The sequence below is a fragment of the Myxine glutinosa genome, chromosome 14, assembly GCF_964187855.1.
Source record: "Myxine glutinosa chromosome 14, kmMyxGlut1.1, whole genome shotgun sequence".
Classification (NCBI taxonomy): domain Eukaryota; kingdom Metazoa; phylum Chordata; class Myxini; order Myxiniformes; family Myxinidae; genus Myxine; species Myxine glutinosa.
This window is the reverse complement of record NC_136274.1, coordinates 63,251,450-63,264,820: the sequence shown is the minus strand read 5'-3', so window position 1 is coordinate 63,264,820 and position 13,371 is coordinate 63,251,450. Positions and strand designations below refer to the sequence as shown.

The 13,371-nt window shown below is 43.6% G+C and overlaps 1 protein-coding gene across 1 annotated transcript; it reads right to left on the bottom strand.

Moving 5' to 3' along the window:
* On the bottom strand, positions 1-12,944 carry SH3BGRL3 (SH3 domain binding glutamate rich protein like 3). The gene is made up of 3 exons (XM_068136000.2): positions 12,291-12,944; positions 978-1,145; positions 1-868 (listed from the first exon to the last, which is right to left on the bottom strand). The coding sequence occupies exons 1-3, from the start codon at positions 12,333-12,335 to the stop codon at positions 803-805; spliced, it is 279 nt and encodes a 92-aa protein (XP_067992101.1). The 5' UTR covers positions 12,336-12,944; the 3' UTR covers positions 1-802.
* Positions 12,945-13,371: the final 427 nt, after the last annotated feature.

Below are 13,371 nucleotides of genomic sequence, written 5' to 3'. Positions count from 1 at the left end.
TACAGGGAACAGTCCCTAGGTGGACGTTTTAATACACAAGGAATGGCTTAGTACAGATGGCAGAATATAGAATATAATTATATTCAGACAAATTACAACCAAAATTAATACTCTTCAACAGGAAATGCAGTGGAAATATAGCAACTCCAGTTGATGAGACATCGGTGCTAAGAGGTGAAAAGAATCAAAATGGTCAAGCTTGCAGAAAATTCAACAGAATTGGTCTTTCAGAAACATAACACTAGTCCAGTACTACATTCGACAGTGAAGGATGAAGTTAAACCCGACACTATTATGGCATGGAGAAAAAATGGCACAATCATGGTAATTTACTGGGAGTTAAGAAAGTGTAAGCGCATGCCCCCATCACAGGGGACATTTCTATACATTCACAGCTCAAGTTAACTTTGATAGTAGTTCATTTCTCAAATATTAACCTTTAAACCTGTTAAATCTAGCAAACTTGAGTTGCTGTGCACAGTGAATTGGATTTCTGATCCAGGCCCACCTGAGAAGGCACAATCTCTGAAGCAGATCCATAATAGGAAGAAATCTGGCCACTTAAACAATCTGATGCACAGGAATGTAACGCAAGGACAAAGCGATGCTCTCATTGCATAACGTAGTCATTGTATAATCGGACATAAATTTAAAACAATGCCAAAATCAAATCCACAAAGACTTAAAGCAAGAGGCTGGAGATGTGTGGAATGAAGGAAAAAACGAATGGATTGAAAAGCATGGAAGGAATGAAAGATGCCAGCAAGGGAAATTAGGAATCATACTAGAGGATGGCAAGGAATCATGAAAGTTTCAAAAACTTTTCCACTTCTTTCAGCTCCACTGCATCTTCAAAATCTTCATAGGGCTGAAAGGAGGGACATCACACAAGGAAGGGCCAGTTAGGAAGGCTGCAGCCCTGTCCCTCAAGCCAATTAATTATCTGCAGGAATGCAAATTGCAGGAAGAATGCTCACCCCACAGAAATAATCTTCGTTGAAGAGCTGAGGTGGGACTGCTTCCGGGTTGTTGGAGAGGCTGCGCATTTTTATCTTTGCCTCTTCGCTGGCCATCACATCAATCAACTCAAACTCAACCTTCAGGGTTTCCAAGATTGACTGGATATGATTCTGTTGCTTCCTTACCTGGACGGGTGGGAGAAGTTTCAGAGACAAGCTGAATCGACAGATTCGCACGGAAATCAAGTTATCATTCCTCTTTATTGCAAGTGCAGCCATGACAGTGGAATTTGACGCAACTCAAACGTGATAATTTGCTACAAAACTTAAGTAACTGAACTATAATAAACACTTATTTTTTGAGATTTACATGAACTACCTATCTGCCGAGTAATAAAAATCTACAAAAGTTTCCACACTCAAGCAAAGCTTTGCATAGCCCGAAGCTTGGTACGTGAGTAGAGGATAAGTGGGGGTTCTAGGACACATAAAATTTAACATTGAAGTCAATGGGGAAAATTAAGGAAACTTATTGAATAGCACTCTCGGTCACCAAAAATTGCACCCCCTTTCCTCCCCCATTTTTCATTATACTCATACAGAGACCCAACGAATATTTGTTTCATTTTTAGGTAATAGCTTAATTTTCTTAAAAGCAGAATCACCATCTAAAATATTGATAAATATTACATTAGAATTTAACTCTCGGTTTAGGTATCGCTGTTGAGCCAATATGAAATGATAAACTTCTCTTCATGATCTCATCTGAATCCCTCCCGAACCACATCATTTTGAGATTATAGTAAATTATTTTTCCATTGATTTCTTGACAATCACTTTTTTTTTTTGCCGAATAAATACAATGTTTCAAAACACAAAAGACAAATTTCAATGAATTTCCTCATTTTAAAAGGATACTGAAATATATTGCATTGATGTAAAATTGAACAAAGATGATTATAATAACTTTTGGATTAAACCTATTATGAAGGATAATATGAGCTACTCAATCCCTCTTAAAGGAAGAGCATTCTCTGTCTTTGGGAAGCCATCAATTAAAGTAGTGAGAACAAAAGTTAACACTATTTATGGAGATCTATAGCAAACTAGGAGGTAATGGAAGATGTAAAAGTGTCAAAAAAGAAAACTTTTTACTGAAGCTATCGAAAAGGAGGATAAAACTATTAGCTCCAAACACGGGTGAAATTTCTATATTCTTTAATAACCCTAAGGATGTTAATCTTGATGAAATGAAAGATGTTAATATAACAGGAGAAATGTCATTCCGCTCAATAGTAGTTATGAACCATTTTAAAATTACCTTTAATGTTAGAAATATAGTAGTTGAATCTGTTAATGAAAAAAAGTATATAGATATAGATGGTAATGTTTTTTCTACTAATTAAATAGGAGTAAATATTCAAGTGAAGACTGAGGATTATGATAGTGATGACGGTGTTAGTGAGACTTTATCTTCACAAGATAGTTATGATACTGAGAGTTTGTGTTCTAACGATAGCTATGAAAGTAGTTTTACAGATGATGATGATGATTATGAAAGCACCTATTATAGTGAAGATGATTTTTAGTTTAAGTAATCTTTTACCATATAAATATGATGAATCTAAATGATATATCAGATGTTGACTGTTGAGCCTCTTGAATTCCCGATACGCCATATGATAAATTAGAGAATTGTCTGGCTTGTGATAGAGTGGGATTAAATACGGAGTCAAAAGCCCATAAACAATGTTTATTCTGTGATTATCTTTTAATTAATGATGATATAAATGTAAAACGAAACATAACTATTTTAAAATTACACTGAAAATGAATTACTTTACAAGATTAATAAGAAAAATTAACGTTAAGTATGAGGGTGATAATACACCTTTCCTTACAACGGAAGAGATTGATAAAATTAGGATGATGTTTCAAGGATTGATGTTATTTGCTATTCACAATTGTCCTTGTCAGGGAAATATCAACACAAGATATTATATAAATAAAATAATAGATTATCTTGAAATTAAACCTGAACTCAGGATAAAATATGGAGTTTCCCAAAAAGCCAAGATTTCTTATAATCGGGTGTTTATGGTGAACTTGTAAAACAGGAGCAGGATGTAGATAATATAATTGTAGGTATTGTAGGTTTTTGTCTTTCCCTCGCGGTCCCCATGTACTGTCTTTCCCTCGCGGTCCCCATGTGCTGTTTTTGCCTTTCCCTCGCAGTCCCCATGTACTGTCTTTGTCTTTCCCTCGCGGTCCCTATGTGCTGTCTTTGTCTTTCCCTCGCGGTCCCCATGTACTGTCTTTCCCTCGCGGTCCCCATGTACTGTCTTTGTCTTTCCCTCGCGGTTGTCAGCTCTTTCACGAGCCTCGATTCAGTATAGAAAAAAAAAAAAAAAAAAAGAAAAAAAAAAAAGGTACTTGATATAGTATTAGTAAAATCATTTTCCGAGATATACACATTCTGAATTCAGATCCTCTTAAAGCTTCTTCTTACATTAATTTACCGAGGGTTGTAAAACTTAAGAAGGCAGTTGTTAAGATTAAAAATAAAGATAATAAATGTTTCCTTTGGTCTGTTTTCACACACCTTCATCCCCCACATTGGAAACCTGAGAGAGTGTCTCATAATAAATATGAGAATACACTAAATGTTAATGATTTAAAGTTTCCAATCTCATTAATAGATATTCCTAAATTTGAGCAAATGAATAATCTATCTGTTAACGTTTATGGATTAACAGATACAAAGTTCAGATTTTAAAATTTTCTGATAACTACAAAGATACACATTGACCTTCTTTGTTTTAGCTCAGAAAAAAATTGACACTATGCTTACATCAAAAATTTATCAAGATTAATCATCTCACAAGTCGTCAATAGAAAATGTAAAACATATCTTTGTAAGCGATGTCTCAACTTCTTTCATACGAAAGAAAGATTAAACCAGCATTCAAAATACTGTAGCGATCATAAATCCACCGTAATTAATATGCCGGGGGAAGGTTCAAATGTATCATTCAAAGATTTCAACAAAACTATCAAACATCCATTCGTGATATATGCTGACTTTGAAAGTATCCTTGAAAAGATAAATACTGCTTCTCCAAATCGAAATCAATCATATAAGAGTAAATATCAAAAACATACTCCTTGTGGTTTCTGTTATTATATCAAATCATCCATAAGTGATAAATACAAGTTAGAACTTCATAGAGGAAAAGATGGTTCAGAGGAGTTTGTGAGGTGAGTGGAAAGGGATTGTACAAAATTATCTAAAAGAATGGAAAAAAAACAAAACGAATGTGCTTAACAAAATAAGAGGAACATAAGTTTAGAGAAAATAATATACGTCATATTTGTGAAGGTTTAAAGGTAAGAGACCATTGTCATCTCACTGGTAAATATAGAGGTCCAGCTCATCAAAGTTGTAATCTCAATTTTAAACTTCCCCGTTTCATTCCTGTCTTTCTTCACAACAACGCTCATTATGATACGCATCTATTTATTACTGAACTTTCAAAGACATCTGGAACGATTTTAGCAATTCCGAACACGGATCAGAAATACATTTCATTCACAAAAACAATTCATACATCTCCTATAACTCATATCAGGTTTCTTGATACTGTTACGGATCCGGAGGACGGCACTCCCGTTCGCAAGGGGGGGGGGGGGGATTAATCCCCTTGTCCTGTTAAGCTGGCCATCCGCCGGTCCTGGAAGTATGACGTCACTTCCGGTCGGTGGTGAGTAGGGTTGTAAGCCCAATCCGTCTTACTACCTAATTACCACCACCGGCCGTAAGCGAGGAGATACTCCCACCCGGGCCGCAGCGTGAATGGATTGCGCCGAGCAAAGCGAGCTGCGACTCGGGCTGTTAACAAGAGACTAAACCCGATTCCGAGCGTTGGCCGAATCGTGCCACAGGTACTCAATGGGGAAAGGACTAAAGCGATCGGGGGAAGAAGAAACCAAAAGGGTAAGAAAGAACACAGGTTTATTCACTATCTACAAGAGGAAACGAAAGAAGGGAATATACAAGGAGAGGAAATAAAAGGACATAGGGAAACCTTAAAAACAGTCTTATATTATCATACGCCCCGACAGAACAAACAGACTTACACGAATAGGGAATGGCAGGAAGGAATGGCTGGGAGGGGGAGAAGGTCCAAGCAGATGGCAGGGCAGGAAGGTCTGGGCAGATGGCACAGCGTCGAGGTCCGCTCCAGGTCGCGCTCCGGTCCACGCTCCGGGCTTGAGGCGAAACCCGGCGGCAGCTGCACGTATCGGTTTCACACGGTCGGACAATGCGAATATATGGCGGTATTGTCGTCGTCAACGGACCCACTCTCCTGCCTTACGATTCAGCTGTATGCTCATCTGGTACCTCGTATCGCGGACCTTCGCACTCATCTCGTGAAGCAGTCCCTCCAAGCCGCTTTTATTGGGCGTTCCTGTATCCAGCCGCCGGCTCCTAGGACACGCCTACCGGTCGGCTCACCTCGGCCCTGGTTGGCCGGCGAGGGCTCGCTGGCTCCACCTCTTGAGGAGACATTGACAGGCCACGCCTCGTTCCTGGCGCTCGAACCCACTCCTCCCCTTTTTCCTCCACTCTACCGCGTGTTCAATGGCGGCTTGGGGCCAGCAAACAAACCAAAACAAGGGGCAGCGAACGCTGCCATACCGCTACTGCACTTTGAAGAGAGAGATGATTGGGGATAATTGAAGGGGCCTATCTTATTTGATTAATGCAACGCAGATTCAACTATTGGGAATAGATCCTTAACTAAAACACATAATAATGAGATAACTACAGAGAGGTCCTATGGTGTTCTACGTGTTGTACATGGACTAACTAGGGTGCGATCTTTAATATTAGCCAAATAATGGGGATATTTACAGGGGATTATTTATAAGGGAACATTTACCAAAATTTACAAAGTGAAGGTTCTAAAAACCGTAACAATACATTTAAATTGATGGCAAGTCCATTTATCTAACTTGGTATCAAATATTAAAAACTTTCCGAGTCTTAAATCACATTTCTCAAATCAAGAAGAGAATGAACTCTTATCACAAAAGGGTATATATCCTTATGCTATGAATTCCTTTGGGTGGTTTAAAGAAATGCAATTTCCCCAAAAATAAAGTTTCTAAAATGAGTAAATAAAAGTCATATAACTAATAAAGATTATACCCAAGCACAAAATGTTTGGAAAAAGTTTAATATAAAGAACATTGGAGAGTATCATGATTTGTATCTTAAAACTGATATATTTGAGACCTTTAGAATCGTCTGCCATAATAAAAATTCCTATGGATTAGACCCTGCTCACTATTACACTGCTCCTGGATTGGCTTGGAGTGCTATGTTAAAAATGACAAAACAGGATTTGGATTTAATCAGTGATGTAAATATGCTCTTGATGATAGAGAAGGCTAAAAGAGGAGGACTATCACAAGTGTGTTCGAAGAGGTATGCTAAAGCTAACAACAAATATCTTCCTAATTATGATACCACAAAAGATAGTTCTTACTTGATGTATTACGATACTAATAATTTGTATTGATGGGCAATGTCTCAATCCCTACCTTATGGAGAACTTAAATGGGTTAAAGAGAAAGATGATGAAAAAGTTTTTACAGGATATCGTTATCTCTACTCAATAAGAATTGGATAAAGCTAAAATTGGATATTATTTTGAGGTCGATTTGAAATATCCTGAAGAACTTCATAATAAACATAAAGATATGCTCCTGATAAAGGAAGTCCAAGAAAAGAGTGGTTAAGTGATGTTCAACAATCATTTAATACAAAAGGTAAATCAACAGAAAAATTACTTACTACATTATATAATGTCGTCATATAAAGTCATTGGTTGAAAACATATATTGAGTTTATACAAAAAGGTGAAATGAAACAAAAACTGATTTTGAGAAAGACGTTTTTAAATTAATGAATAATGCTGTATTTGGAAAGACAATGGAAAATGTTAGGAATAGACAAAACACAAGACTTATTACATCTTGGAAACGAGCAACAAAAGATATTACTCGACCCAGTTTTCAAAGAGCAGAGGTGTTTTCAGAGAATTTTTGTGCTATTCATGTGAAAAAAAAGTATTGAAATGGATAATCCGATTTATATAGGAACATCAATTCTTGATTCATCAAAGTCATTAATGTATGATTACTTTTACAATAACTTAAAGAAGAAATGTCAAGATGATGTTAATCTACTTTATATGGATACAGATAGTTTTATTTTGAAAATTAATACAGAAGATGTTTATTCAGCTATGATTGATGATGTTGATTGGTATGATACGAGTAATTACAAGCCGGATGACAAGTAGTTTTCTTCAAAAAATAAAAAGGTAATTGGAAAGTTTAAGGATGAATTGGGTGGAAAGATAATGAGTGAATTTATAGGGTCAAGATCAAAGGCTTTGCTTATAAGTATATTGATAATAATATTGAGAAGAGTAAAAGGAATAAAGAAAGATGTTATTAAAGAATCAATAAACTTTGAAAATTGTTATAACCGTTTGACCTATAAGAAAGAAGAGTATAGAAAAATGAGTACAATAAGAAGTTATAAACATCAATTATACTAGGGCATGCCCGTACTATATATATATATCTAAAATTATATCCCCCCCCTCTATTTACATGAAATGGTTTGGTTCATTCGCAAAGCCAAAGCGAACGGCTTGCGAGTACGGTGACAATCCCCCCCCTCTATTTACATGAAATGGTTTGGTCCATTCGCAAAGCCAAAGCGAACGGCTTGCGAGTACGGTGACAATCCCCCCCCCTCTATTTACATGAAATGGTTTGGTCCAAAGCGAACGGCTTGCGGAGTTTGGTAAATAAATCGCCATAGCTCGGTAACTACTTGTCCGATTAATATGAAACCTTGAAAAGGCACATCCTCGGGTCCCCAGCAATATACCTGGCAAGTTTCAAGTATATCGGACCCGTGGTTGTCGAGAAACAGCGGTCACAGACAAACGACAAACACACAGACAAACACACAGACATACAGAGATTACTGGAATTATAGATAGATAGATAGATACAGAAGAGGTAAATAAGAAGGCATTAGGAGCTTTTGATGATAAGAGGTTTATTTTAGAAAATGGAATTGATCGTATCCCTTATGGATAACAGTGTTAAGTACAAGTGATAAAATAATATTATAAGTGTTAAGATCATTATAAGTGGTAAGTTATGTATAAGTGATAAGATAAATAAGTGATAAGATATATTAAGATAAACTAAAGTGATAAGATAAAAAAGGGAATGGGGAGTTTTAAGACCCTACCGCCATCTTTTTTACTGATATATAAATGATAGAACCAAGTATTAACCAAACTAAAGAGTGGAGAAAACAACAACCTTGGTATATAAATGGAAAACATCACGAATGTGAGAAATATCAAACAAGTATTATTGAAGAAATAACAAGGGTAAGGGTAGATAAAACAAATAAGCGAATAAATTTAAATATGAATAAGTTTGAGGCTCAAAGGCAACATCCTTGAGTAGACGGAAAACTTTGATGGTTGCCAAGAAATCAATGGGAAAATAATTTACGATAATCTCAAAATGATATGTGGTTCGGGAGGGGGTCAGATGAGATCATGAAGAGAAGTTTATCATTTCATATTGGCTCAACAGCAATACCGAAACCAAGAGTTAAATTCGAATGTAATGTTTATCAATATTTTAGATGGTGATTCTGCTTTTAAGAAAATGAACCTATTACCTAAAAATGAAAAATATTTGGTGGGTCTCTGTATGAGTATAATTAAGTTATTGCTAAGATGGGAGAAAAGGGGTTGCAATTTTTCGAGAGAGGAGGTGCGAGTCAATACGTTTCCATAATTGTCCCCATTAACTTCAATGTTAAATTTTATGTGTCCTCGAACCCCCATTCTCCTTCGACTTATGTGGGTTATCTGTATCTACAGTTATGTCACTGCTTGACTTTTTTTTGTTAGGTAGCATTTGAAAAAACACTGTGGGGCATTACACGCAGTGAATAAGTTAGAGGATCTATAAGGAGCTGGGCGTGACCGGGCGTGACAGTCAAAAGCAGAGTGGGTCGGGAGAGGTCCCGGGGCGTGTCACGCGGTCCGGTCCGGTGGGTCCCGGGGAGTGTCACGCGGGCCGGGCCGGTTGGTCCCGGGGCGTGTCACGCGGCCCGGTCCGGTGGGTCCCGGGGCGTGTCACGCGGCCCGGTCCGGTGGGTCCCGGGGCGTGTCACGCGGGCCGGTCCGGTTGGTCCCGGGGCGTGTCACGCGGCCCGGTCCGGTGGGTCCCGGGGCGTGTCACGCGGCCCGGTCCGGTGGGTCCCGGGGCGTGTCACGCGGTCCGGTCCGGTGGGTCCCGGGGCGTGTCACGCGGTCCGGTCCGGTGGGTCCCGGGGCGTGTCACGCGGTCCGGTCCGGTGGGTCCCGGGGCGTGTCACGCGGTCCGGTCCGGTGGGTCCCGGGGCGTGTCACGCGGTCCGGTCCGGTGGGTCCCGGGGCGTGTCACGCGGTCCGGTCCGGTGGGTCCCGGGGCGTGTCACGCGGTCCGGTCCGGTGGGTCCCGGGGCGTGTCACGCGGTCCGGTCCGGTGGGTCCCGGGGCGTGTCACGCGGTCCGGTCCGGTGGGTCCCGGGGCGTGTCACGCGGTCCGGTCCGGTGGGTCCCGGGGCGTGTCACGCGGTCCGGTCCGTTGGGTCCCGGGGCGTGTCACGCGGTCCGGTCCGGTGGGTCCCGGGGCGTGTCACGCGGTCCGGTCCGGTGGGTCCCGGGGCGTGTCACGCGGTCCGGTCCGGTGGGTCCCGGGGCGTGTCACGCGGTCCGGTCCGGTGGGTCCCGGGGCGTGTCACGCGGTCCGGTCCGGTGGGTCCCGGGGCGTGTCACGCGGTCCGGTCCGGTGGGTCCCGGGGCGTGTCACGCGGTCCGGTCCGGTGGGTCCCGGGGCGTGTCACGCGGTCCGGTCCGGTGGGTCCCGGGGCGTGTCACGCGGTCCGGTCCGGTGGGTCCCGGGGCGTGTCACGCGGTCCGGTCCGGTGGGTCCCGGGGCGTGTCACGCGGTCCGGTCCGGTGGGTCCCGGGGCGTGTCACGCGGTCCGGTCCGGTGGGTCCCGGGGCGTGTCACGCGGTCCGGTCCGGTGGGTCCCGGGGCGTGTCACGCGGTCCGGTCCGGTGGGTCCCGGGGCGTGTCACGCGGTCCGGTCCGGTGGGTCCCGGGGCGTGTCACGCGGTCCGGTCCGGTGGGTCCCGGGGCGTGTCACGCGGTCCGGTCCGGTGGGTCCCGGGGCGTGTCACGCGGTCCGGTCCGGTGGGTCCCGGGGCGTGTCACGCGGTCCGGTCCGGTGGGTCCCGGGGCGTGTCACGCGGTCCGGTCCGGTGGGTCCCGGGGCGTGTCACGCGGTCCGGTCCGGTGGGTCCCGGGGCGTGTCACGCGGTCCGGTCCGGTGGGTCCCGGGGCGTGTCACGCGGTCCGGTCCGGTGGGTCCCGGGGCATGTCACGCGGTCCGGTCCGGTGGGTCCCGGGGCGTGTCACGCGGTCCGGTCCGGTGGGTCCCGGGGCGTGTCACGCGGTCCGGTCCGGTGGGTCCCGGGGCGTGTCACGCGGTCCGGTCCGGTGGGTCCCGGGGCGTGTCACGCGGTCCGGTCCGGTGGGTCCCGGGGCGTGTCACGCGGTCCGGTCCGGTGGGTCCCGGGGCGTGTCACGCGGTCCGGTCCGGTGGGTCCCGGGGCGTGCCACGCGGTCCGGTCCGGTGGGTCCCGGGGCGTGCCACGCGGTCCGGTCCGGTGGGTCCCGGGGCGTGTCACGCGGTCCGGTCCGATGGGTCCCGGGGCGTGTCACGCGGTCCGGTCCGGTGGGTCCCGGGGCGTGTCACGCGGTCCGGTCCGATGGGTCCCGGGGCGTGTCACGCGGTCCGGTCCGGTGGGTCCCGGGGCGTGACACGCGGTGGTCCGGTCGGTCCCGGAGCGTGACACGCGGTGGTCCGGTCGGTCCCGGGGCGTGACACGCGGTGGTCCGGTCGGTCCCGGGGCGTGACACGCGGTGGTCCGGTCGGTCCCGGGGCGTGACACGCGGTGGTCCGGTCAGTCCCGGAGCTGGGCGTGACAGTCAAAAGCAGAGTGGGTGGGGAGAGAGAAATTTACCACATGCATGAGAAACATGACACACGCAGGCTGTGCAACCTTCACGCTCCTGAAAGCAAAAACCTGCATTGCTAAACATACACATTAACCTGGCACTCCACAAACAACATTCTCAAAATACACAAACGTTTATAAACCTCAAAACGTACATTTACACAGCTTTTCCCAAACGGCAGCTTCTGGGGACTAGGATATCTAACTCCCTGGATACATTTTAGTCTATGGCTTGATTTGAGTCATTTCATCGTACACTGGTCTCACAAAAAAAACTTCAACAAAATTACGTAAATTGAAAAGAAATCAAATTGCAATCAGAAAACAATAAAGACGTTTTGCAACAAAACCTAAACAATAAAAGGAATTCCAAACATTTAAAAGATCTACACATCATGGAGCAAGACCGTATGGAGGGAGGAGGGGAGGAGTTTCCAAGCTAGATATGCGATCTCTGATCATGTAAACAGCCATTAGCATTACTTTACAATTACTACTACATGGAATATCATGCACGTTACAAGACAAAACATTTCACATCTGAAACAAAACCGATTCTGTAAGAACCCCAAACACCTATTAATTTTTCCTATCAACTTATTGAAAATGTCTCTCAAAAATGCAACATTCGTGTTGCCTGTTGTGGAACTCGTGTCGGTCCAAACCTTTGCCAGCAGTTACGGAGTGATGACGTCATCACGTACTACCCAGAGCGTGCGTTCATCAGAGAGAAATCGAGAAAAAGGGATACAGTTTCTCACAGGATAAACTTTAGGTTTACATTTCAGAAGGAGACGAAGTGAATGTCAAGGTGATTCAAAGAAGAAGAAAAATTGTAACAATTGTTTCTTGGAGTCAGGGAGGCAAGCTGTGCTCTGCTTCCACTCCTGGAATGAGTCGCCACTCAGCGTTGATGATCGTTCAACGGATTTAGCGTGAAATTCAATACCTTAAAAAAGCAACCAGGTGTAGGATTGCTTGGTGTACGGTATCGTAAAGCCCGAGGGTGCGTTGGTAATTCGAAATCCCGCCTGATTTACCTCACACGGCGCTCAGCAATTAATAAACGGTCTTCCGTGCAACAAGCGAACGACGAACGTTCACAAACACTGAGGCATAAACATCGAGGCTAAATAATCATCGCTCTTACCTCTCGTGTGGAGGGGATGCTGCTGTAATACAGTTTAATCACCATGACGCCAAGCGCGTATTCCTGTAGTAAAAGGTGCAACAAAGAACGAAAAACAAAACGCAAAAGACTCGTCTCGCTCTGTTTAATGAAGAAACTACGAAACCCAGTCAGAAATGTAGATCAAACACCGCCAGCTCAACCGCAGCCACCGCCCACGAATCTTCCTCTTCCTAAAGATTCATTAGTTTTCTTCTTCTTCAGAATAGTTTGTTTTTCTCTCTTCACGCCAACTCGGCGAGCTCAAAGCTATTCTGTTCGATTCATATTTCACATAAATCATGATAGTGGATTAAATGTTTCACACACATGGTTTGGTTTGAAGGTTTGACGACATTTTCGTTCATCAAATTAGTGCAATAAACTGAGTCGTCTTCCATGGCACTGACGTTACGAGAAAGCAAAAATGCTTTACGCCCCCAATTCTAAATTTTCCCAAATCCTCCACTCACCCCTTTCGTGTCCTCAATTTATCCCTGCATTATATTGCGTACGTAATATGTAAAAGAGTCTGTCATATTAAATCTGTTAAACAGCAGTAACTAATTGATTAATCCTTTTCGGCGAGTGACCTTCAAGACATGTAAATGGTATTATGATCATACACCGCACAACAATCTTTGCATGGATTGTGCATTGTGTATGCAGCTTCTTTTTTTTTTTTACATTTATTTACGCTGGTTCTTTTACATTCCTACTAAATACTATATAATTTCATTTATTTTCTTTGTTCAATTTAAAAAAAACGAGTGACATGCAAATCTTTCCAGAAATCTCTAGATCCGCCATTCGCCCGCCACGTTAATCCTCAGAGTGATTTTTCTTTATTTCACGCACTGTCAACATTTTTAATATTCGACCAACGAACATTGGTTACACAGCAGTAAATAAAAAATGTACTTCAAAAATAACCGACAATAAACAGGAATCCTCGAATAGGTGAGGGAGAGACTACCGGAAGTAAGCTGTATCACGTGCCCTTTTGTGTTTGTTTTCAACGTATCCAATCACGTGACTGTTGTCGCGAAAGGTGCACTAAACG